Here is a 27473-nt window from a genome sequence, read left to right on the forward strand (position 1 = left end):
GCAGCGTCTGAGGTCGCTCACATCCTAAGATGTGCGGAAAGAAGCGTGCCGACTCTGTCTGCCGTCTACATTCCGGGCATGAAAAACTGGCAGACGGACTACCTGAGTCGCCTGATGCTGGACCAGGAGGAATGGTCATTGCATCCGGAGGTGTTTCAACTCCCTTGCAGGAGGTGGGGCCCACCGGACGGGATCTCCTGGCCTCTCGTCTCAACCACAAGGTGTCGAAGTTCGTGGCCAGGTCAAGAGATCCCTGGGCAGACGCGTCAGACACGGGGTCAGTATCGGCTACTTTATGCCTTTCCCCCATTGAAGTTGCTTCCTCGGCTGCTCCGCAGAGTGAGGCCGAGGGGATTCCGATGACTCTAATCGCTCCAGATTGTCCTTGGTACACCGATCTTGTGCGCCTGGTGGCAGATGCACCCTGGAGGCTGCCAATGCGGGAGGACCTTCTGTCTCAGGGTCCCATACTTTATCCTGCTTTACAGTTGCTGGCTTTAACGTCATGGCTATTGTAAGCCAGGTATTAAGGGATCGGGGTCTTTCAGACTCGGTCATCTCAACCTTGCTGAGGGCACAGAAGTCTTCTTCTGGAAGGCCTACATCTCTTTGTGCGAAGAGATGGGGTGGCATCCACGGACGTATTCAGTTTCCAGGGTCCTGCTGTTTTTTGCAGCATGGAGTGGATCAGTAACTTGCTTTAAGCACCATTAAGGTACAGATTCCAGCCTTGGCTGGGTTCTTTCAGCGGCCTTTGGCGGGCCATTCTCTGGTGGGTACCTTTGTGCAGGGGGTTCGTCATATACTTCCCCCTTTTGTACCACCTCTTCCCCCATGGGTTTTGACTCTTGTGCTCTCGGTTCTTCAGGAACCTCCCTTTGGAAATATCAGAGAGTTTCCTCTCTTGACACTATCTCAGAAGGTGGCCTTTTTGGTGGCCATTTCTTCTGTCAGAAGGGTTTCTGAGTTGGCGGCCTTGTCTTGCAGGTCGCCATACTTTATCCTCCATAAGGATAAGGTGGTTTCGGCCTTTCGCCTGAATGGGGACATTGTTCTTCCATCCTTATGTCCTTGGCCGGCGCATCCTAGGAGGGTTGCGCTTCATTCTTTAGATGTGGTACGCGATTTGCGGGTGTACCTGTCTGCTACGGCTCTGTTTCGGAGATCTGACTCACTTTTTGTGTCGGTGTCTGGTCCACAAAAGGGCCTGGCGGTATTGTCATCTACCTGGAGCGGTGACTCCTTTCCATTGTCAGCCACCACTTCTCGGTGGATCAGGCAGACCATCATACAGGCCGATTCTCTTAGGGGGCAGGCGCATTCGACCAGGGCAATTGGTGCTTTCTGGGTTTTCCGACATCAAGCATCTGTCTCAAAGGTGAGCAAGGCCGCGACGGTCGTCCGTTCACACTTTTTCCTAATTTTAGAAGGTTAATGTGAGTGCATCTTCTCCTTCCTTTTGCAGGCCGCTATTTTAAGGTTGCAACTCCTTCGTTGAGGAGCTCTGCTTGTTTTGGGTGAAGTGAAATTGTTTTTACTGATACTGTTCCCACCCATGTTTTTTTTTACACTGCTTGGGGACGTCCCACTTGTCAAGATTTAAGGAGCTGTGTCCGTCCATGGACGCTAAGAGAAAATAGGATTGTTGTACTCGCCGTAAAATCCTTTTCTCTGTCGTCCATTGACGGACACAGCATCCCACCCCTCCTTTTTAGGTTTGTACTGCTTGTTACGAACTGAGGCTGCATACTGCGGGGACGAGGGTTATGTCCGGAGGGACCTGGGCGGGGCTGTTCAACTCTGTTAAAGTAACATGTATTTAATTATCTAACATGTTTCTGCCCAGTCCTCTCCTGAGAACAGGAACACAACCCACTTGTCAAGATTTAAGGAGCTGTGTCCATCCATGGACGACAGAGAAAAGGATTTTACGGTGAGTACAAAAAATCCTATTTTTCAGAAATAAAAAAGTAATTGGCATGTGCGTGTGTATTACATATACACACCTTTTTGAAAGGCCCCAGAGGCTGCAACTCCTAAGCAAGAGGCACCACTAACCAAACACTGCCATGAAGAACAAGGAACTCTCCAAACAAGTGAGTGAGTGAGTGAGCGAAAAACTTGTATAGCACTACACATGCGAACTGAATCGCCTGGGTTTTAATTTTTTTTCTGAAGGCCCGGTGGTTCACTTCCGTTCGGATATTGGTTGGTAATGCGTTCCACAGTCGAGGTCCTTGCACTGCAAATCTACGTTCTCCTTTGGACTTGTAGCGGGCCTTGGGTATTTGGAGTAGATTTTGGTTGGTAGAACGGAGAATGAGATTGGGGTTGTGGCATTATATTTATCACATAAATATTGGGTCACGCTTCCCTGTACACATTTGTGCGTCAGACAGAGCGCCTTAAATGTGATCCGGTCTTTTACAGGCAACCAGTGGAGGGACCTGAGGGAAGAGGTGATTGATTCCCAGGGTTTTTTTCCTGTTACAAGTCGTGCCGCCGTACTCTGGATGAGCAACCTGGTATTTTGGGAGTCTGAGGTAAAGGGCATTTGCATAGTCGAGCCTGGAGTTGATTATTGTTCCCACCACTACTGCTGTGTCTTCTTTAGGAATGAAGGGAACAAGTCTACGTAGATGGTGAGATCCGCTGACTACTGAACCTATTTGTGCATCCATTGTCATGTCGGAGTCAAATGTGACTCCGAGGCTTTTGACTTTGGTGCTCGGGGTGACGGTTTGTCCCAAGATTGGCAGGGGCGTCCATGTTATCGTAGGAAGTCTCTTTCGGTTAGCGTGGAGTTTGAGGTAACTCTCCGTCATCCAGTTCTCTATCAGAGTGAGGCATTTCTCTAGTCCGAGATAATGATTCTTTTGGCTGCTAATACGGAAGTTGGGTGTCATCAGCGTAGGAATGGTAGAGTAAATTCTGATTACTGATGATTTTGAGGAGAGGGGGGAGATAAATATTGAATAGTACAGCGACAGGGGTTACCCTTGAGGGACTCCGCATGACACGGTACGTTTTTTAGAAGTTAAAGGGCCTAGTTTCACCGTCTGGCATCGGTTTTCCAGAAAGGAGGAGAACCAGGGTAGATCTGAGTCTGCCACCCTAGCTACTTCTGCTAGGCGAGTCAGCAATATTTTGTCTACTGTATCAAAAGTCGCACTAAGGTCCAACAGTATCAGAAGACAAGATTCTCCTTTGTCTGCTGCTTCAAGAGCATCATCCCATATTTTGAGAAGTGCTGTTTCCGTCCCGTGACCTGGATGGAACCCCAGAGGTTGTTTTTTTTTAGAATGGGTTTAATTATGCCTTGTTTCAGGGAGGTCGGTACCATACCTTCCTTGAATGATAGGTTTATGAGGTGCGTGATAGCCGGTGCCAAAATATCGGCACATTCTTTCAGCAGTTTTGTGGGAATGATGTCATTAGGCGATGTACTGTCATGCAGGGTGACAATGATATTTTTGTTGGTGTCGATGGAGGTTGACTTTAGTGTACATTTAGTTGATTGAGGCATGTTTGTATTAATATCCCCTTTGAGATTTACAGGGGAGGGGCTGATGGTGTTTTTTTGCTGAATTGTTTCATAGATTTTTTCAATTTTGTTAATGAAATAATCCGATAATTAATTTAAAAAATCTTGTGACTCAAAATTCGGAGCCTCTAGGCAGACTGGATTCATGGTCCGAGCGACTAAGTTGAAGAGTTTGCGGGGACGGTTACGCGCTTTTGCGAGGATATTGGAAAAATTTTATTTTTTTGCTTTAAAGATTTCTTTGTGATATTTATTTGTAATTAATTTGTAAATGATGTGGTTTTCCTTTGTTGGGCTTCTTCTCCAGGCTGCTTCTGCTCTTCTGCGTTCTTGCTTCAACAACGTGAGACCGTCATTGAACCAACCAGAGTTGTTTTTCCAAGAATGGCAATGAGCTCTGTAGATCTGGTTTGGTGAGCGAGAGGTGAGCCTTGTAGATCACTGCTAGGCCTCCTCCTCTTTGTCCCACTCTGTTTTTGGTTAAAATACCATAATTCTCTGGCACAAGTTCTTCTAGAATGGTGTTACAGTCCAATGTTAGCCAGCTTTCTGTGATAAAGAGGCAGTCTATATGTTGTGTTGAATGATGAAATCGTGGATTTCCTGTCTGTGCTTTACTGCGGATCTTGTGTTGATCAAGGCGCATGATAATTGTTGTAGCTGAAATGGTGGGATCCTGTTTTTGACAGTCGATCGTTGATCGATTCTTAGCAGTTGTTCTTTCTGTAGTATTTTTTTGGTGGCATCCGGTAATGTTGAGGCGGTCCGGACCATTTGTGGTCCTTAGACCACAAATGGTTTTTGCTGAATATTTCATGTTAACCATGATCCCAAATGCGCCGAAGGTGATGAGATAGTTGGTGGTAATAGCGCTGGTGATAAAGATGGTGGTAACTATCTAGTGGCAAATGCTGGTGACGCTGATGGGTGACGATAGGTGGACCCCCAAACTAACCCCCCTAGTTGATCAAGAGGAAGGCGAAAAAAAAACCCGACCGAGCGAGGCCAATCTGCTACAGCGGGGGAGAAAAAATTCAGGTATTTGGTGAGTGGTGCATTACATGGCTGCATTTTTTTCTTGATACCTTCAAGGCAACTATGCATGCATATCCTGGTGGCTCCTATTTTAAATCTATTTGTTTAAACCTTGAATGTCTGCCCCCTTGTTCTAAAAGTCTGTGGTCAATTGTTTGAGGGCATATTATGAATCAAGGTTTGGTTTTGTGGGCATGATACAAATGGGTGGTTGGTGGTGGTGTGGTATTTCTGGGCGTGTTTTAAACTTTGGCATTGTCAGTAGGGTGTCCCATCTCAGGATTTTTCCTTTGAAAATCGAGTAACCTTAACATTTGTCCTACTGTAAGACCATGTAGGGCTAGAACAGTAGCCTTCAAAAGAGAAGTTCAAAGGTCTGATTTTTAAACTTATTCTATTTTTTGTTTTATAAGCCTATTGACACTTTAACATATACAGTAGTCCATTTCATAGTTTTCCAAGCTGTTGGGGTGAATTATGTATCAGGCAAACAACAAACTCCCTTTTTTTTTGTGTATGCACTTTTTTTTAGTAACCTCCAGTCATCTGCCCTCCATCTATCTATTAGAACACATGTGCTCCCACTGTGAAGACTCTCCAAATTTAGAGTTAGGGTCTGAAGGATACATGGTGCCTTGGCGGGGCCTGCAGCTTAAGCATGTATTTGCAAAAGTGTGCAACTAAACCCCTGTTTTTAATGCATACTGTTAGACAGGTTAATTTGGTTGGTCGCGGGCTGGTTGGTAAGTTGAGCTTGGAAATTCTTTGGTTGTATTTAACATGCTTTTGCCCTTCCAGTGCTCTTTGCTGAGAAGACCATTTTGTAGGTGGGGCAGTGACCTTTTTTTGTGATGTTGCATGAGAGCCTGGGCAGGGCTCCCTCCTGATACTGGCTGAGACACAGCAGTGGGCACCATTGACTCCCGCTGCTGTCAGTCAAAGTCAGTGAGCCAATGAGGAGAGAGAGGGGGTGGGGCCGAGCCGCGGCTCTGTGTCTGAATGGACACACAGAGTAGCAGCTTGGCTCGGGTGCCCCCATAGCAAGCTGTTTTGAATCCGAGTGGTGTGGCCTTGTGTGAAAGGATCTTTAGTGTCCGAAGTTTTATGTGTAAGAAGAAGCTTACTCTAGTATATTTAGTCTGACTGTTTTTATTTCCTGCAAAAATATCGGATTAAGGTTTATAATAAAAGAAGAAGCAACTCTTCATAGGTTTTTTCTTTTCTTTATTTTTTTAATATTAATAATGCTATGTGATCCACTTATTCTAAAAGTCAGCCAGTCTTCTCTGTTTTTTGTAGGTTTTCCCATTTTACATGACAACAATCCATTAAATGTCTGTTTAATAGCTAAAGTGGGCGTTAAGAATGTGAAAGATGAGATTGTTGTAATGCAGTCAAGTAAGCGAACAGAAGGCATTTTGTAGGAGAGAGTAGAATGTGTGTTGAGTAATCGGAGATTGGTTTACATTACCCTGTATCACAATTCAAGAAAGTCACCAAACAGCGTTTTGAACTAAACAAAGACCACGTGAATGGACCCTGATCACATTTTAGGTGTCGAGAAATGACTGGATAATAGTAATAAAGCAATAAAGAAAGCAATGATCATGTCACAATTCTTGTTAACGTTTTCCTCGGCAGGCAAAAAAACAAAGTTTTTCCAGACGGGATTCCTCTCAAGCCTGCCTTGCATACACGCGGTCAGGCCAAATACTGCCCGTCCAAAGCGCGGTGACGTACACCACGTACGACTGGACTATAAAGGGGAAGTTCCATTCAAACGGCGCCACCCTTTGGGCTGCTTTTGCTGATCCTCGTGTTAGTAAAAGTTTGGTGAGAGACGATTCACGCTTTTCAGTTTTCGTTACAGTGTGAGGAATGTGCTATCTCCATTCCGAACGCTAGTTTTACCAGAACGAGCGCTCCCGTCTCATACTTGATCCTGAGCATGTGCGTTTTTTTCCCCTCGGAAAAGCATACACACGAGCGGGTTTCCCAGCAGAAAAAAATGAAAACATGTTCTCTTTTTTTCCCCACAGTTTTTTCGGCGGGAAAACTGCGATGGAGACAGTTTTCCCGGCCAAAAGCTGTCATGGCAGTTTTACTGATGGAAAATTAGAAATTAGGCATTAGAGTCCAGTCTTCATCAGTTAGGAGCTGTCAGGACAAGTAAATTGGGTGACACCACTTTACACACTCATGTGTGCTTTGTTAGATGTATGGGGTATTAATACTTGTGGGACATATTAATGAGACAAGTGGTGGTGTCAGATGACTTCTGAGTAACACATTTCCTCCACAGGCCATTAATCCTAAATGCATTCTAGAGAATTGTGAAAGGCTATGAGAAACATTTCTCCATTATCAGATCAGTCAATCTTTTATTGATGAAACTATTTCAACAAACTTGTTTTTGTTTTTCAGGGGTGCGTTCTCTGTAGTGAGAAGATGTATGAAGATTACCACCGGACAAGAGTATGCAGCCAAAATTATCAACACCAAAAAGCTGTCAGCAAGAGGTATTCATAAAAATGTGCCTTATTATTGGATTTCCTTATTATTATTATTATTATTATTATTGTTGTTATTAAAGTGGATGTAAACCCTATATACACCCAGTGAAGTGAACAGCCTCAGATGTTACATAGAGATAAACCAAATCTCCCTACATAAGTTTTACATCCATATCTGCTGTCTTCACATTTATATACTGTTTAGAAAGTTCAGGTCATGTTAGGAGATTTTCTCTTCCTGGTTAACACAGAGTGTGATGTCTGGGCATACAGCCAAGATAGCTAAAATTGTTGATTGGAGGAAAGGCACACACCCCCTCTCATCATAGGCAGAGACTCTCAGGCCCCGTACACACGGTCGGACAAAACCGATGAGAATGGTCCGACGGACCGTTTTCATCGGTTCACCGCTGAAGTGGCCTGATGTGTGTACACACCATCGTTCCAAAAATCGATCGGGTCAGAACGCGGTGACGTCAAACACATGCGAGGGTTTTGAACCGATGCTTTTCTGTACTAACCATCGGTTTGGACCGATCGGGCAGCGGTCCATCGGTTCGGTTTTGAAGCATGTTTTAAAATTTTGGACCGAAGGAAAACAGATCGATGGGCTATACACACGGTCGGTTTGGACCGATGAAACTGAACCTCGGTCCATTCTCATCGGTTTTGTCCAACCGTGTGTACGGGGCGTCAGAGGTGTTTTGTAATAGGGTTAGCTCCCTGCTAATCTATTTATAGCAACCTCCCCTGACAGAAATGTCAGGCTGCTTTTATCTGATGTGTCAGAGAATTTGTCAGGAGTTATCAGGTTAATAACAGAGGAACAGTTCAGGAGAGAGCTACAGGACTTAGCTCTTTAAAGAGAGATAACAAAATACAGCAGATATACCGTATGTGCCCAGCTCAAATTTCATGAATTGGGTTTACATCCACTTTAAAGGGTCTGTTAACCAAATGTTTTATATTCCTAATGTGTATGTTGTACCATGTACATCCTGCCAGTCACCTTGCTTTCTTATTTCAAGCTGACCACACTTGGCATGGAAGTGCATCCAGAGAGTGATCGGTTTTCTTCTATGCATTCTACTTGGGAGCGCCCTCGTAGTTCATTTGCAAGCCCTGCAGCTTTCAAACTGACAGCCGATACAGATTTACGGGCTGAAAGCTGCAGGGCTTGTCTGCAGAAACCTAACATTGTACTCCTGATCCACTGATCACCATAAACCACTGATCATAATAAACGCACTGATGTCAGGATGTTTTCTACTTCCACTGGCCACAATCCCCCCTTAAAGTATGAAGGACAGTAAACTGGCCCTTTGCTGAAAAAGTTTGGAGACCCCTGCTCTAAAGGATCCCTTACAATAATTTCAGGTCTCAGGAAACCCTAACTAAATGCAATTCACAGGGGTCAATGGGAAAAATGCCTCTTACAGTAGGGTGACCAGACATCCCCGGTTTCACGGGACAGTCGCCAGATTGAGGACACTGTCCCCGGACCAAGTCTGTCCCCGGTTTTGTCCCCGGATTGGATTTGGGCTGGGACAATTTCAAAGACAGTCAGTGCAGAATAAAAAAAGAAAATTCTGAATTACACACCCCCGCTCTGCCGCTCCTACTAGCTCAGGGGGGTGCATTTTTTCCATTATCTGTGCCCCTTTCTGATGATCATGTGCTGGTCAGAGCGGAGGGAATATTTCTTCAGTTTCAGGTTCATGCTCATTCACCTCCGATCGCATGTTCTTCTGCCTTTGCCCAAGTCCCGGCCAGCCCCCTGCTTATTTCCTTGCCTTCCCTGGCGGAGTCATCTTCCTCCGCTCCCCACCCAATAGTAGCCGGGTAAGACTTGACAGGCTGTGAGGGGGGCGGCAATGGGCAGAGAGTCGCTGATTGCCACCATTACTAGTAAAAAAAATGTCCCAAGATTTCATAAAAAAATCTGGTCACCTTATCTTACAGTGTTGGTCAAAATGTTATCCTTATCACTGCTGTCAATGCTGCTGGTTTTACCAAGTAGTGTCGGCCCTGAAACTATACCGGCATCATAAAATGGGGAGTCAGTAAGCCCAGTAGTGTATTTAGGGTTTGTACTGCCCTAGGCCTGACTAAACTCGCGCACCCCCTAATTTAAATATGACACACTCCTTCCTGTTAAGGCCACACCCCTTGTTGTTTAAGACCCGCCCTGAAACATTTGAGTGGGGACACTAGTTCTGAGGGCCTGGGGGGGGTGCAATAAATTCCCTTAATTTGCATAGATTTCCTCTCACTTCCTGTTTGGCTATGAGACAGGAAGTGAAGGGAAATCTCCACAATGGGACAGGCATGGTAAAAAATAAACTGACAGGGGCTATAACCCTCCCTTACTATATCCAAAATGAAAAAAAAAAGTGTTGCCTATGGTTCTACTTTAAGCACAAATTTCGCACAAATTCTTGCAGCCAGTGTCGGCTTGGCTGGTGCGGTAATTTTACCCCGTAGGATCTTGACGCGTATATACATATATATACTGTTTACCTACCAGCATGTATTTGGAGATGACTAAGAAGATATAACCATGCCAATGGTGCAGCAGAAACATATAGCACACTGAGGAAGGTTTGTGGTCCAGAATGATAGGACAGTCAAAATTAAAAGCGGCAGCCCGGAATTCCGCCCGCCCGCTTATCAGAAACAGTGCGGCTGCTTTATGGGGGCACTAGACTTATTTGCCTAACAGTGTAGCACAGGGACTCTTTTCGTGCTGCCCCCCTGCAAAGTGCTGCCCTAGGCCTGGGCCTTGTTGACCTAGGCCAGGATACAGCATTGAGTAAGCCACAGCCCAAGCAACCTCTGGAGGAACATTAGGGTTCCATAGAAACCCTGGTGGAGGATGGCTGCTTTAATGGCTTGGACTGACAAAAAGTATTTTTCTTTGTTTTAATAACAAGGGCAGAAGAAATGGATATCTGCAATAGCAAATTAGCTGTCTCTGCCCAAGGTTAGATTAAAATGGTTGTAAACCCTTACAACACACTTTTTGCTACAGGTAAGCCTATAATAGGGTTTACCTGTAGCTACCCTGGATATCTCCTAAACCTCCACGGTTTAGGAGATATCCCCTGTATTTGCATGTGCCAATGTAATCGGCACATGCGCACTGAAGCATGCCGTGAGGTTGCTTTCAGTGACTGTGCCGTTATTGGCGGCTCCCGCGCGTATGCGCGGAAGTGATGTCATCGTGGCTCCAGCCAATCACAGCACCGGAGCCGTGATACCCGGAAGTAACTCCGGGATGTCATGTCTCCGGCTGGTGTTGTGTCAGGCACCGAAGCAGGGGCTTCGATTCCTGGTGAGTATTACATAATGAGCTAGTATGCTATGCGTACTAGCTCATTATGTCTTTGTCTTGCAGGTGTTAGTTTTTTTTTTTTTACAAAGTGGGTTTACAACTACTTTAAAGTGTCTGTAAACCCTTACGTATACCCAGTCAAGTGACTGGCCTTTAGGTGATACACAGAGATGAAACTAATTCTAAATAAGTTGTACCTGTTTTTTCTGCAGGCTTCTCTTTTCTGCATCCATTTGAAGTCCAGAATTTATGAAGCTTGTCTGAAATGTTAGAAAAAAGGGGGTGTAGAGCTGAAGTTACACTATGCAGAGCTCAGTGAGGAGAGCTCTGAGAGCTGATTGGAGGGAAGGGACGCTTCTCCCTTCACACAGCACGCAGGAACAGAACTGAGCCTGTCAATCAGCTGGAGGTCCCTCCCTGTCACCATTTTTTTCTTAGTGTCAGGAAAACCTGTGAGAAGTGACTCAGCTGATAGCAAGGAATGAAGTTTCAGAGAAAATTGACACTTAGTGCTCTTAATTGAGACAAGTTCACACTGTAGAGGGATATGCTTTGTTCAGAAACTATATTGTCAAAGTATGGGGACACCTTTACACGCACTTGAACTTTAATGGCATCTCTGTCTTAGTCTGTAGGGTTCAATATTGAGTTGGCCCACTGTTTCTGTAAAATTTATATGCTATTAAATAATTTTTTAACATACTTCCCTGGCCTGAAAGTCTGATCATCAATGTCCACTTGTTAGATATTGTTCCTCCCTAATTGAGTTGGCCCACCCTTTGCAGCTATAGCAGCTTCAACTCTTCTGGGAAGGCTGTCCACAAGGTTTAGGAGCGTGTCTATGGGGGTGTTTGACCATTCTTCCAGAAGAGTATTTGTGAGGTCAGGCACTGATGTTGGATGAGAAGGCCTGGCTCACAGTCTCCTCTCTAATTCATCCCAAAGGTGTTCTATCAGGTTGAGGTCAGGAGTCTGTACAGGCCAGTTAAGTTCCTCCACCTCAAACTCGCTCATCCATGTCTTTATGGAGCTTGATTTGTGCACTGGTCCAAATCATTTGGTAGAGGGGGGATTATGGCGTAGGGTAGTTTTTCAGGGGTTGGACCTGGCCCCTTAGTTCCAGTGAAGGGAACTCTTAGACCCCTTTCACACTGGGGCATTTTCAGGCGCTTTTGGGCTAAAAATAGCGGCTGTAAAATGCCTGAAAAACACCTCCCCTGCAGTCCAGTGTGAAAGCCAGCGTGAAAGCCTGCCCGTCCCAGTGTGAAAGCAGCCTTAAAGGGGAGTTCCAGGCTTTTTATATGTCTATTAAAAGTCAGCAGCTACAAAAAGTGTAGCTGCTGGCTTTTAATAAACAGACACTCATCTGCTCCACGGTCCATCGACACGCCGGCCGGAGCTCTGCTCCTCTCCCCCCCCCTCTCCGGCCCGGCGTCAGCTTTCGGCTTCACGGCCGGGCACTCACTGCGCATGCGCGAGCGGCGCTGCACACTGTGATTGGTCAGGCGATCGCCTGGGACCTGTCACATGTCCCAGGCGATTGCCTACAGGGAGGGGCCGCTGTAGGCGATATGACGTATCGCCTAAGCAGTCCCTGGGTGGAAGGAGGAAGTGGGACAGGAAGTCAAATGTGGCATGTAAGAGGGTAAGGAGTGGATTAAGCGGAAGTTACACTTTTGGGTGGAACTCCGCTTTAAGGAATTAGCATACCAAGACATTTTGGAAAATGTCATGCTCTCAACTTTGTGCGAACAGTTTGGGGATGTCCCCTTCCTGTTCCAATATGACTGTGCTCCAGTGCACAAAGCAAGGTCCATAAAGACATGGATGAGCGAGTTTGGGGTGGAGGAACCCCAAGCAAAGAGTCCTGACCTCAACCTGATAGAACATCTTTGGGATGAATCAGAGTGGAGACTGTGAGCCAGGTCTCCTTGTCCAACATCAGTGTCTGACCTCACAAATGCGCTTCTGGAAGAATGGTCAAACATTCCCATAGACACACTCCTAAACCTTATGAACAGCCTTCCCAGAAGAGTTGACGCTGCTATCGCTGAAAAGAGTGGGCCAACGCAATATTGAACCCTACAGACTAACGCCGCGTACAGACGGTCGTTTTTTGTGATGAAAAAAAACGTCGTTTTTGAAAACGCCATTTTAAATGACCGTGTGTGGGGAAAACGTTGTTTTATGTCTTCTGAAAAACGACTAAAAAAAACATGCTTGAATTTTTTGTGTCGTTTTTCAAAACGTCGTTTTTTGTGTCAATTAAAATGATAGTGTGTGGGCAAAACGACGTTTAAAACAACGTTTTTAAACCCGCGCATGCTCAGAAGCAAGTTATGAAGCGAGCTTCAATGGAAAAGAGTGCTGAACGTAACCGCGCTTTGCTAGAGCATTTTGAAACAATGGTGTGTAGGCAACGTCGTTTTTGAAAATGAAGTTTCAAAAACGTTGTTTTATTTCATGATTTAAAACGTCGTTTTTTTCATCACAAAAAACGACCGTCTGTACGCGGCATAAGACTGGGATGCCATTAAAGTTCATGTGCGTGTAAAGGCAGGTGTCCCAATACTTTTGACAATACAGTGTATTTCATGTCTGAGGTTTATAACCTCTTTAATGAAATACAAATGATTTAGGTAAACTTCAGGAACTATTTATAGTAATTGGGTGCAACCTACTGCAATAATACGCTTCTGATAACTCTGGTGTTGTGAACCAGGATCCAATATGCTGGAAATTGCCATCTGATTCCCAGTTGTTTTTAGCAGAGACAAACTTCCCACAGACAAGGGCCCGGATTCAGAAAGGAGTTACGACGGCGTATCTCCAGATACGCCGTCGTAACTCTGAGTGTGAGGCGTCGCATCTCTGCGCCTGATTCATAGAATCAGATACGCCTCACTGTTGCCTAGATACGAGCGGCGTAAGTCTCCTACCCCGTCGTATCTTAAGGATGCATATTTACGCTGGCCGCTAGGTGGCACTTCTGTTGATTTCCGCGTAGAATATGCAAATGAGCTAGATACGCCGATTCAGAAACGTACGTGCGCCCGGCGCATTGATTTACGTCGTTTACGCAAGGCTTTTTTCGGCGTAAAGTTACCCCTGCTATATGAGGCGTAGCCAATGTTAAGTATGGACGTCGGGCCAGCGTCGAATTTTGCGTCGTTTGCGTAAGTCGTACGCGAATAGGGCTGTGCGTAAGTTACGTTCACGTCTAAAGCATTGACTATTTGCGGCGTAATTTGGAGCATGCGCACTTGGATACTTTCACGGACGGCGTTCGTTAGGAGCGTCAATTACGTGGGGTCACGAGTCATTAGCATACAACACGCCCACTACATGCCTACTTTGAATTAGGCGGGCTTACGCCGGACCAGTTACACTACGCCGCCGTAACTTAGAGCGCAAGTTCTTTCTGAATACGGGACCTGCCACTCTAAGTTACGGCGGCGTAGTGTATCTGAGATACGCTACGCCCGCCGAAACTTACGCAATTCTATCTGAATCTGGCCCAAGCAGTTTAAAATGGGTGTGCATGTTACCAAAGAGGTGGGGAATGCATTATATGATGTTCTTAATGCTGCCATTCTGTTAATATGGATAATGGCTTATAAAGATAACCCCTTGCTCTAAATAGGAGATCCTATGACATGTTCTGTATACAGTCAGTATGTTTGTTTTACAAGCACACTGCAGCCATGCAGCCAGAAAGTACTGCTGTAGCTTAGGGCTCATTAGTGGGCAGTCGTCTGCCTGAAAGGCGTCCTGCAACATAGGAGTAAGATGCTTCTGCAGCATGTTGTGAAAAAAATAGGTCAGCGCTTAATTGAATCATATTCCTCTTCATTATTTACAAATGAACTTGCTCCATTAAGGCATGCTGTATTTAACAGTAGAGCTTCACAGAATCCTTCAGTGATAGGAGCACTCAATCAACAGCCAGTTTAATGGAGGATGTGTTCTTCTACAACAGGAATATGTTCTAGAGGCCTTGGATAGATAAGGATTTGTTCTGCTGATAACACTAACATTGTAATTTAATCCATCATGTGGTACACAATAAAAATATGCATAGTGCCAGCTGTCAGGTTAGGCCCCATGCACACGAGACGCTGGTAAATGCTGGTAAACGCGTGTTCAGAGGCAGTTTGACAGCTTTTTCAACTGCCCCTGAACACATTCAATGTTATCCTATGTGTCACAGTCTCGTTTATTGCCGTTTTTAGGCAGTTGCGTTTAACCTCGTTTTTCCAGAATCCAAAAAATGGGTTCAGACGCAAACGTTTTCCACGTTTCAGATGCAAAACGCAGCAAAACACATCGTTTATAGGCGTTTTTAAAGGTGACCTATTTTTTTACATTAAAAATCTCAAAAATGATGGCAAATGATGAAAAACCATAAAAAAAAAAAAACATAAAAAACTGTAATTGCTTGCATTGCATTGTGGACAATCCACAACTTGAGGCAGGTGACGTGGCAGGTGACGTGGCAAGTGGACAATTCACAACTTGTGGCAGTTGTCGTGGTCAGGTGACGTGGCAAGTGGACAATCCACAACTTGTGGCAGGTGACATGGCCAGTTGACGTGGCAGGTGACGTGGCCAGTGGAAATCCACAACTTATGGCAGGTGACGTGGCCAGGTGATGTGGCAGGTGACGTGGCCAGGTGACATGACAAGTGGACAATCCACAACTTGTGGCAGGTGACGTGGCCAGTGGACAATCCACAACTTGTGGCAGGTGGCGTTGCCAGGTGACGTGGCAAGTGGACAATCCACAACTTGTGGCAGGTGGTGTGGCAGGTGACATGGCAAGTGGACAATCCACAACTTGTGTCAGGTGGCGTGGCCAGGTGACGTGGCAGGTGACGTGGCAAGTGGACAATCCGCAGCTTGTGGCAGGTGATGTGGCAAGTGACACGCTAAATACAAGTACACTGCTGCTCTCTCAGCTGCTACTCACTCTGGTCTCACAAAATGGCTGAAATGGTTAAATAATACTGTTTTTTGAGCTTAGGGAGGGTCTTATGATGTTTCTTAACTAAACGTTTATAAACGCAAATGCGGTAAAACTCCGCAAAATTCGCGGCAAAACGGGCGTTTATAAACGCCGGTTTTAACGTGTGTTTAGTAGAGTTTGCACCAGCGTCCCGTGTGCATGGGGCCTAATGAACTAAGTGTGTCTGTTGTCCTAATGCATTAGAGGCGGCCTGGTGATAGGACCAAGAGATTGCAGTCTATCCACTGTCCCAGAAACCAATGACACTGGCGTGGAATAAGCATGGCATGCATGTCGTGTATATATATATATATATATATATATATATATATATATATATATATATATATATATATATATATATACTCTAAATAGGAATCCATCTTAAAAAACAGTAATGCCCTGTACACACGATCGGTCCATCCGATGAAAACGGTCTGATGGACCATTTTCATCGGTTAACCGATGAAGCTGACTGATGGTCAGTCGTGCCTACACACCATCGGTTAAAAAAACGATTGTGTCAGAACGCAGTGACGTAAAACACAACGACGTGCTGAAAAAAACGAAGTTCAATGCTTCCAAGCATGCGTCGACTTGATTCTGAGCATGCGTGGATTTTTAACCGATGGACGTGCCTACAAACGATCGGTTAGGAATCTATCGGTTACATTTAAAACAAGATTGCTTTTTTTTAACCTATGGATAAATAACCGATGGGGCCCACACACGATCGGTTTGGTCCGATGAAAACGGTCCATCAGACCGTTCTCATCGGTTTGACCGATCGTGTGTACGCGGCATAAGGCTTAAAGATCTATTTTAAAGTGGTATCCTAAGGCACTTTCTTAAAACCTGCGAGCAGGATTTCTAAATCCCTCTTGTAACATAGTTTTATTACCTGTTGATCCTGTCAGGAAGCCTGTTATTTTTCAACTTCCTTTAACAAGCTGTCCAGCAAATGTGACAATTAGGGCTCATTTACATGAGCTTCAACCTCTGTGGCAGATCGCTTTTCAGAGGGTGTTTGGCAGGCGTCGAGCAGGTGGTCTGCTACCTTTGCAGCATAAAGTGTAGTTGCTGGGGGTGGTAAAAAACATGAGACACAATCCCCTATGGAAACATAGTGGGAAGAAGAAGTGTTTCCCAAGAATCTCCTATAAAAAGGGGGTTCATGGGATTTTAATGCGCCCAGATATTATTAGTTACACAAAAAGCAGTCCATATAAAATCAATACATTTTATTTGTACAAAGCCTTAAAAACAAAAGAGGTACAAATCCTCTGAAAAGCACATTTTATTTTAGCACTTTATATCCAATACACAAGTTCTGCATAGGGGTGAATCCCAGGAAGTTTATGAATCTGGATCCAAAATTCATGGACTATTTTTTTAGTAACTATTAATATCTGGGCACATTAAAATCCCCATCTCCCATGAACCCCCTTTTTATAGGAGATTCTTGGGAAACACTTCTTCCCACTATGGTAAAAAACATGGCTCAACCACCTCTTTTTACTGCAATGCAAATTATTTAACACTGATAGGGTGCCTACAATGACCAGCTTCAAATTATTTAGGTAAAGTCTATATACCCCCCAAAAATGTTTAAAGTTAGCCCAATTTTTATATATAATATGAAAGATGATGTTACACCGAGTAAATAGATTCCTAACATGTCATGCTTCAAAATTGTGCACGCTCGTGGAATGGCGACAAACTACGGCGATGCTCTAAAATTTTTACAGGTTACAGGTTTATAGCTAGATTCAGGTAGGGGCGAGTAGCTTTAAGGCGGCGTAGCGTATCGTATTTACGCTACGCCGCTTTAAGTCAGAGAGGCAAGTACTGTATTCACAAAGCACTTGCCTTCTAACTTACGACAGCGTAGCGTAAATGGGGCCGGCGTAAGCACGCCTAATTCAAATGAGGATGGGGGGGCGTGTTTTATGTTAATGTTTGGTGACCCGACGTGATTGACATTTTTTACGAACGGCGCATGCGCCGTCCGTGTACATATCCCAGTGTGCATTACTCCAAAGTACGCCGCAAGGACATATTGGTTTTGACGTGAATGTAAATTACGTCCAGCCCCATTCATGGACGACTTACGCAAACGACATAAAAATTTCACATTTCGACGCGGGAACGACGGCCATACTTAACATTGACTAGGCCAGCTATTTGTTGGAATAACTTTACGCCGGAAAACGCCTTACGTAAACGGCGTATCTTTACTGCGACGGGCGCACGTACGTGAATCGGCGTATATAGGCTTTTACATATTCTACGCCAAACTCAACGGAAGCACCACCTAGCGGCCAGCGTAAATATTGCACCCTAAGATACGACGGCGCAGGCCGTTGTATCTTAGATAGGTTTAAGTGTATCTCAGTTTGAGAATACACTTAAACTTAGGACGGTGCAGATTTCGAGTTACGTCGGCGTATCTACTGATACGCCGGCGTAACTCTCTCTGAATCCAGCTATAAGAGTTTTAGAGGAGGCATAGCGCTAGAATTATTGCTCTTACTCTAACAATCGTGGCGATACCTCACATGTGTGGTTTAAACACCGTTAACATATGTGGGCGTGACTTACCTATGCGTTCGTTTCTGCGTGCAAGCTCAGAGGGACGGGGCACTTTAAAACATGTTTTTTATTTTTTCTTGTTTATTTTAATTTTTATTTTTATACTGTCCTTTAAAAACCGATGACCTGGAAAAATCGTTTGATCTCTTTTTGGATGAAATTTGTGTTCAAAACTGATCCAATGTGCAATTCAGATGCATTCTCATAGCAATGAGCCTAGAATTTGCATGTGAATCGCACTGCAGTGCTGAAAAAACGCACAGGACCCTTTTTAAATCCACAGCAAATTCACACTACCGCTGCACTGCATGTATGTGAACCGGCTCCACAGAAAGCCGGCTTGATTCATGTGTCATGCGACTCGGATGCCTTTCCACATATGTGAACGGAGCCTTACGTTCTACCCCATCCAGCCCCGCTGTTCTACAGACAGTCAATGCTTTAGTGATCACGGTAATATTGTACTACAGCGATTATTGATGGAGATGATGGATCTCTGTTGTTACATTGTAATTAGATGCAGCTGTTACATGCAATTAACAGGACACATTTACATCTGCTCTGCAACTTTAGCAGCAGCAATCCTGTAAAGTGAAAGTGAAAGAAAAGGTTTTTTAATTAAATTATTTTTTACTATTATGCCTAGAAACTGTAATTACACCTAATTAACTCCTTCTTCTTCTTTCTCTCGGAAGAGAAATACCATCTTATGTTCTGATAAATAGGAACGATTACAAAGTAACATTAGTCATTTTAAAATGATGACTTGTCAAACTGAAATAAAATCATTTTGATATTTTTTTTCTGTTTTGCCTCTAATGAATGCCTCTAATGAATGAAAATGCAACACACCTCACTTAATTCTGTTCAGTAAAGCCGCGTACACACGATCAGTCCATCCGATGAGAACGGACCGATATACCGTTTTCATCGGTTAACCGATGAAGCTGAATGATGGTCCGTCACGCCTACACACCATCGGTTAAAAAATCGATCGTGTCAGAACGCGGTGACGTAAAACACAACGACGTGCTGAAACACACGGTCCGTATTCATCCGATTCCCCAACCGCCGACAGCTCAGCTGGGATTTACGGATGATCCCCGCTGAGCCGATGGACACACACGGGGCGGATCAATACGGATCCGCTCCGTGTGAAAGAGCCCTTAAGGGCATTCCTATTGGACAGGATGTAGTAAGGTAGGTGGGTAGACCCCAAATCTGAAAAGTCTAGTAAAAAGACAGGGAATTAATTAAAGTGTCTGTAACCTTAACAAAATAATTCACTGTCATCCCCTCTTCTTTATCCAGTGTTAATGCTCAATGCAAGTGAAAATAGATGCCCCTAAATACCTTGTTTTTTTAGATCTTCAGGCCGGTCACGTGACTTTCCGGCCGCTTTGCTTTTCTGATCCGGGCTACAGCGGGAGGGCTGAGCTCTCCCGTTGCGGACACAGCACACACAGACACACTGGGCTAGATTCAGATAGGTGAGCGGATTTTTAGATCTGCGTAACCTATCTTATTAACATTACGCCGGCGCAAGTTTTTCAGGCAAGTGCTTTATTCACAAAGCACTTGCCTGTAAAGTTGAGCCGGCGTAACGTAAATTCCCCGGCGGAATTCAAATTCCGCGGGTAGGGGGCGTGTAACATTTAAATCAGGCGCGTCCCCGCACAGAACGAACTGCGCATGCGCCGTCCGCGACTGAATCCAAGTGCGCATGCTCCAAATGATGTGGGCAAATCGTCATGCTTTCGACGTGAATGTAAATGACGTCCATCTGTATTCGCGAACGACTTACGCAAAGAACGTAAAAAATTCAAAACTCGGCGCGGGAACGACGGCCATACTTAACATTAGCTATGCCTCATATAGCAGGGGTAACTATACGCCGGAAAAAGCCGAACGCAAACGACGTAAAAAAAAAGCGCCGGGCGGTCGTTCGTTTCTAAATCGGCGTAACTCCTCATTTGCATATTCCTTGAGTAATAATACGGAAGCGCCACCTAGCGGCCGGCCTGGAATTGCAGCCTAAGATCCGACGGTGTAAGTCACTTACACCTGTCGGATCTTAGGAAGATCAATGCGTAACCTGATTCTATGATTCAGGCGCATAGATACGCCCGTCGGAACACAGAGATACGACGGCGTATCAGGAGATACGCCGTCGTATCTCTTTCTGAATCCGGGCCACAGAGTTGACAGGCAGGGAGGGGGGGGACAGAGGAGAGCTGCAGATGATGGAGGGATGTAAACATAACACAGTGTCAGGGCTCGCAGCCGTGATATATCGTGGTCAGTTTACAGGGGGGCGGGCAGAAACTGGCAGGATCAGCCAGGTTTTTTTACAGCTTCCAGGGGGGCAGGTTAGACAGCACAAGCACTGCAGGGAACAGAATCCATTTTTTTTATTTTTTAGGGTTACAAACACTTGAAGCTTCTTTTGAGGGTCAGTTCACAACACAATTTCTGTGTTCCAAATGTCTTTCTGCATTGGCATGTTTGGTGCATTCTGGTACAATTTTACCTCCTTTTTCTTTTTTTCAATTGAGGACGTGTGTTTTTGGTGCGTTCCAGATGCATTCTATAGAGAAAAAATTAAACATGTTCTGCTTTTGTTAACTGCACTGGAACACACTGCACTGATGTGAACTACTGATGCGTCTCCATGCATTGTTTTGCCCTAACTAAGCAGATAGTTTCTGTTTCATGTCTTTGCCACCTCCTCCAGTTTCTATTTCAGAATGAAATAGAAACTAGCGCAGATCTGCCCCTAATTAACAAAGGGAATATGGCAGTTTTTCATATAGAAAACTGCTGCAGATTCCCATCAGGTGTGACTTATTGTATGAGATGTGAGCTGTCAGTAGATGGCTCACATCCTCCTCTGCTTGTGCAGTGATTACACTACATGAACAGAGCCTGCAAGGTTAGCAGCTCTCCTCTTCCTGTTATGATCCAAGCAGGGGGGCAGGGATGGTAGAGAGATCGGAGCATGCAGCTCAGACTGTGTTCTCTGTGCTGTATCTCACAGCCACAAAACAGGAAACGGATTGCTCCTAATTAACAAAGGGGTTTGCACTGCTTTTGTTAAAGCGGAGTTCCGGCCACAATTTCACTTTTTAAATATAAATACCCCTGTAACTGTAATACACAAGCTTAATGTATTCTAGTAAAGTTAGTCTGTAAACTAAGGTCTGATTTGTTAGGTTGTTACAGCATTTAGACACTTTATAAAATAGAAAATGACTGGGGCCATCTTAAGTGTGGGCATCATGAAGCCAGACTGTATGACTTCCTGGATTTCAGCCTTGCAGATCTCGCACATGCTCAGTGCTGCCCAAGCAGTGTAATACTTTAAGTATCTGTTGCATTTTTTATGTTTAGAAGAGTGGTGCACAATTCTGTTATTTCCCTCTAAGTGAGCATAGAAGCACATAGGTGAGTTTCTTGGTTATTTCATGTAATAGAAGACACTTGTGGTGCCTACATATAGACAGGACATTTAAATTGGATAGCAGCCAAGTGTTTGGCAAAGAGATGGGTATTACTCAGCCATATTTACATGATGTATTGATATCAAAGTCACATGACCTCATCCTCAGGTCAATTATGCAAAAATTGTCTGAGATACTTTGCTGAGTACAGTGTGTGGGGAACATTCCGGCCCTCACCACAGACAGGTTAGTCTGGAGGAAGAAGCGGTACATGGTGGGGTGCATGTGCAGTGTGTGTATTTCCTTTGTGGTGTGTGCAGTTCACTGCAGGTTTCCACAACTAATATGCTGCTGTTCTAGTTTTCACAGGAAACACATAGAAATATGAAAACATCTGTTATATCTTTGTGTCATATTGGGCCATTCTGCCTTTGCCTCTATTTGTTTATGAAATGTTTATGGTGCAGTGTAAATGCAGGTGTGACTATGAGAGGCATGTTGTATGTGCATCATGTAGCTAAAGGAACAGATGGGGCTCTTTTATGATATTCATATTTGAAACCTGAAGGGATTTACCCAGCGTGGGTATGTTTTGTACTTTAACCTCTTCAGTACCTGATGTAGACATTCAGGTAGCACAGTTCATACAAAAATATATACATTCATACAGCGTGTGTATATATATATATATATATATATATATATATATACAAAATATTATATATTTTTTATGTTTTTTTTTAGATCAAATTTATTTAAAGGTATCTTGTGTGGGTTGCCAGTCTCTGTAAACACTATTTAGAAAGCGTAATGATATGGAATGTCAACTGCCATTTTATTTACATGATTGGTAAATAGAAGTAAAACTACAAAATATATTTATGACCAGAGAAATTAACAAAGCTTCCTCAGCTATTATCATGGCACTAGAAACTGGTGCAAGTGGTGTGTGCCACATTAACAGTGCATATAGATCTGCTATGTGCTTCCCCCACACCAGTTGCTACTTTGTGAAAGCAAAACTGTTTTAGCCCAGGTTTAAACTGGGTACGATTTGGTAGGATTTGAGATGCGATTTCACATGTTAAATCGCATCTCAAATCTGCTGCATTTGCCGGCAATTGTCGGCAATGGCATCGTCCTAATCGGTGCGACGCCGCTGCACCGATTTCAAAAAGTAGTTCCTGTACTACTTTTTGCGATTTCAGGCCGCGATTTACATTGAACCCTGCACAGATGTCTCTTAAATCGCGGCCGAAATAGCGGCAAAATCGCGGCAAAAACGCAGCCGCGAAATCGCGGTAAAATCGCGATTTTACCGCGATTTTGAATTCGCAGCAGTGTGAACCTAGCCTGAAGCATAGAAAACTGCTGCAGATATCCATCAGATGAGACCTGACTTTAGGGGATGTGAACAGGTTGGTGGCAGACAGCTCTCATGCTTCCCTCCACCTGTGCAGTGAACACCAGTGGCAGCTGGTGGGTTCTCTTTTGGGGGGCGGGAAACAAACAACACCCACCCCCCCAGCACTGAAAGGGCACCCCCCCAACCCACGTGTGGTCCGCCACTTACCCTCTGGTGTGGCGGGGCTGTGGTGTCCTCTCCTGCTTTCCTGGAGTGCGGGCAGCAGCTGTGGCGGCTCTGTTGTCTTCTCTTCCGCCAAAGCACTGAATAACTGAATTCTGTGTTGCCTAATCAACTCCAACAAACAGTTTTGTCGAAAGATCCTATTTTCTTTAGAAAGAGCTATCGTTTTTTTAATTTTTAATTAAATTTTTTTTTAAGGGTAAGTTCACCTTTAAAAATAAAAATAAATGCACATCTTTTTTGCAGGTAAAAAATGTGCATTTATTTATTTTTTTACTTGGAGCCTGGGAAGCATTGCACTCATGCTCAGCAGATCGTCTGTGCCATGCAGGACTCCTGCAGACTCGAAGGGGGTTATCCTCAAAAGAGATACTCCGACTTAACTGCTGTTCAGTCTGTGTGTAACTTTGGAAACGACCCTCAAAAGGCTTTTTCCAAAGTTACACAGAAGATCCGGCATGTGTAATTGAATTACACTGCCTAATTTTAGGATGCAGTACCGCATCCGCCGCTGGGGGCATTTCGAGTCGAAATGCCGTTGCTAGTATGCAAATTAGCACTTAAGGCGATCCACAAAGCTTTCTAGCTTCCTTTTTGCGCCGTAAGTGTTATTTTGCAAGTGTAAAATTAGGGCTCGTTTTACAAAGTGTAAAGTTAGTCACACCTTGTAAAGGCCCATTGCAGCGACGGCATTTGGTATGCTTTCCCGAGGGAGAACTCCACGTCAATTTGTAAAAAACAAAACCGGCATGGGTTCCCCCCCAGGAGCATACCAGGCCCTTAGGTCTGGTATGGGTTGTAAGGGGACCCCCCCTACGCCGAAAAATCGACGTAGGGGGTCCCCTACAATCCATACCAGACCCGTATCCAAAGCACGCTACCCGGCCAGCCAGGAAGGGAGTGGGGACGAGCGAGCGCCCCCCCCCCTCCTGAGCCGTGCCAGGCCGCGTGCCCTCAACATGGGGGGGTTGGGTGCTCTGGGGCAGGGGGGCGCACTGCGGGCCCCCCCACCCCAGAGCACCCTGTCCCCATGTTGATGAGGACAGGACCTCTTCCCGACAACCCTTGCCATTGGTTGTCGGGGTATGCGGGCGGGGGCTTATCGGAATCTGGGAGTCCCCTTTAATAAGGGGGCCCCCAGATACCGGCCCCCCACCCTAAGTGAATGGATATGGGGTACATCGTACCCCTATCCATTCACCTGGAGGCAAAAAGTAAAAGTTAATAAACACACAACACAAGGCTTTTTAAAATATTTTATTATTCTGCTCCGGACGCCCCCCCTGTCTTCGTTATTAGCTCAATTACCAGGGGGGGCTTCTTCTTCCGCTCTCCGGGGGTCTTCTCCGCTCTCCGGGGGGGGTTTCTTCTTCCGCTCTCCGGGGGGGGCTTCTCCGGACTCCGGGGGTCTTCTTCCATCTTCTCCCCTCTTCCGCTCTTGACTCGGCGAACCCCGGTTCTTCTGCAGCTCTCCGGTGCCTTCTTCTTCAGCGCTGGCTGCCTGCTATGTTTGTGTGTTAGCTCGATTTCAAACAGGCAGCCAGCGCGGTCTTCTGTGGCGTCAGGGTCTTCTCTTCCTTTCTTCCGATGTTGCCTCGTCGCCTCTTGTCGCTGTAATGATGGAAGCGCGCCTTGCATCACATTTATATAGGCATCACCGTCCCATCATGCTCCGGCAGGTACCCACGTGGTGGGTGCACGTGGGTAGGCACCCACCACGTGGGTACCTGCCGGAGCATGATGGGACGGTGATGCCTATATAAATGGGATGCAAGGCGCGCTTCCATCATTACAGCGACAAGAGGCGACGAGTCAACATCGGAAGAAAGGAAGAGAAGACCCTGACGCCACAGAAGACCGCGCCGGCTGCCTGTTTGAAATCGAGCTAACACACAAACATAGCAGGCAGCCAGCGCTGAAGAAGAAGGCACCGGACAGCTGCAGAAGAACCGGGGTTCGCCGAGTCAAGAGCGGAAGAGGGGAGAAGATGGAAGAAGACCCCCGGAGTCCGGAGAAGCCCCCCCCGGAGAGCGGAAGAAGAAACCCCCCCCGGAGAGCGGAGAAGACCCCCGGAGAGCGGAAGAAGAAGCCCCCCCTGGTAATTGAGCTAATAACGAAGACAGGGGGGGCGTCCGGAGCAGAATAATAAAATATTTTAAAAAGCCTTGTGTTGTGTGTTTATTAACTTTTACTTTTTGCCTCCAGGTGAATGGATAGGGGTACGATGTACCCCATATCCATTCACTTAGGGTGGGGGGCCGGTATCTGGGGGCCCCCTTATTAAAGGGGACTCCCAGATTCCGATAAGCCCCCGCCCGCATACCCCGACAACCAATGGCAAGGGTTGTCGGGAAGAGGTCCTGTCCTCATCAACATGGGGACAGGGTGCTCTGGGGTGGGGGGGCCCGCAGTGCGCCCCCCTGCCCCAGAGCACCCAACCCCCCCATGTTGAGGGCATGCGGCCTGGCACGGCTCAGGAGGGGGGGGGGGCGCTCGCTCGTCCCCACTCCCTTCCTGGCTGGCCGGGTAGCGTGCTTTGGATACGGGTCTGGTATGGATTGTAGGGGGACCCCCTACGTCGATTTTTCGGCGTGGGGGGGTCTCCTTACAACCCATGCCAGACCTAAGGGCCTGGTATGCTCCTGGGGGGGGAACCCATGCCGTTTTTTTCTTTGAAAATGGGCATGGAGTTCTCCCTCAGGAATGCATGCCGCTGTCATTTTTTTTATCCCCGACGCAACTTTAAGCCGTCGCGATCCTCAAAACTCGGCGTAACGTAACTTCGCGCATGCGCAGTACGGCCGGCGCGCATGCGCAGTACGGCCGGCGCGGGAGCGCGCCTCATTTAAATGGGACTCGCCCCATTTGAATAGGAACGCCTTGCGCCGGCGGAATTTTAGTTACACAGCCTGAAATTTCTAGATAAGTGCTTTGTGGATCAGGCACTTAGGTAGAAACTTTAAGGCAGTGTAACTTAAATTGGATTTTTTAAGTTACGTCAGGTTTTTGTGGATCTGGCCCAGTGTATATAGAAAAAAATTCCAAATAGGAAAAAACACTGCGCTAAAAAATAAGTACCGGTAAGTATATGAGTGTGAAAAACTCCCACGATGATAGTGGGATATGAAGCTGCCAGTACCAAAAAACTGAAATACCAAATTTTACTACAATATATATAGCAAGATACAGCGCTAGGTGAATAAACCGCGACATACCTGATGTATGAACACAAGTGTGAATAAATAACTGAACATAAGTTGAACCAATATTACAAAATTAATCAAAATAAATATAAATAGTGAGAAAAAGTTCCAAATTTGTGAGTAAGGATGAAAAGCAAAAGGAACAAAAAAAGTCCATATGCTGTGATTCACATCGGTGCACATTAATTAAATGTGTGAAAGAGGAGTCTTCTTTCACCAATAAAACACCCGGAATAGTGATAATGTAGTCTCCTTACCAAAGGTAGATGACCGTTATCACAGCGGTCTCTCTGAGCACAGGGGTTTAAAGTCTCCCAAAAGACTCAATCCAGATGGTTGATAGGCACAGGATGGTAACTTAATGTCTCATAGGTTAAGAAACAAAAAAAGGCCCCATAGCGTAATACCGTTTAAAATTGTTTAATTCTGCTAAAATGTTGCACTTACATTTAAGCTGTTAAGATCTCGCAGTGAATACAACATGGAGGGACGCGGCGTCTCCTCGAGATTTCTCCTGTCCGTGGAGCTCCGTAGCTGTGTGTCTCCGTGTACAAAGCGTAATGACGTTGAATCGTGATTACGCTTTGTACACGGAGACACACAGCTACGGAGCTCCACGGACAGGAGAAATCTCGAGGAGACGCCACGTCCCTCCATGTTGTATAGCTAAAAATAGCCACTGATTACTGTATAAATGTCACTGGCAGGGAAGGGGATAACACTAGAGGGCGATCAAGGGGTTAAATGTGTTCCCTAGGGTGGTGTTTTTAACTGTGGTGGGAGGGGACTGACTGGGAGTAGAAAGAGATCGCTGTTCCTGATCACTAGGAACAACAGATCTTTCTCTACTCCCCTGACAGAACTAGGATATGTTTGTTTACATACACAGATCCTTGTTCTGGTTCTCTATGGAGCAATCGTGGGTGGCCAGCGGACATTGCGGCCTATTTCTCTTAAAGCAGCCGACGTACACCTACGGCAGTTTGAGCAGCCATGCCACCCTGCCGCCGTATAATGATGGTGGCTGCTCGGCAAAAGGTTAAGCATACACCTGTCCGAGTTCTGTATTTGTCTGCATAGGGATTCAGACGTGTTTCGTGCATCCCTGTGCAGGCAGTCCCATTCATGTCAATTGGGACACTGTGGCTGTACAGACACAGCCACTTCTCCCAAGTTGACATCAGGGTGGGTTCTCACACCCACAAAGATGATAAATTGG

General features: G+C 45.5%; 1 protein-coding gene across 10 annotated transcripts in view; it reads left to right on the plus strand.

The window, feature by feature from the left end:
• Positions 1–27473, plus strand: part of CAMK2D (calcium/calmodulin dependent protein kinase II delta) — a 373137-nt gene that overhangs the window by 26932 nt on the left and 318732 nt on the right. For all 10 annotated transcript variants that reach the window (XM_040328664.1, XM_040328594.1, XM_040328611.1 and 7 more), the window contains exon 2: positions 7004–7098. In XM_040328664.1, the coding sequence (XP_040184598.1) occupies positions 7004–7098 (95 nt within the window). The remainder of the gene's footprint in view (positions 1–7003; positions 7099–27473) is intronic.

This window comes from Rana temporaria, chromosome 1 (genome assembly GCF_905171775.1).
Source record: "Rana temporaria chromosome 1, aRanTem1.1, whole genome shotgun sequence".
In the NCBI taxonomy this organism is placed as follows: Eukaryota; Metazoa; Chordata; class Amphibia; order Anura; family Ranidae; genus Rana; species Rana temporaria.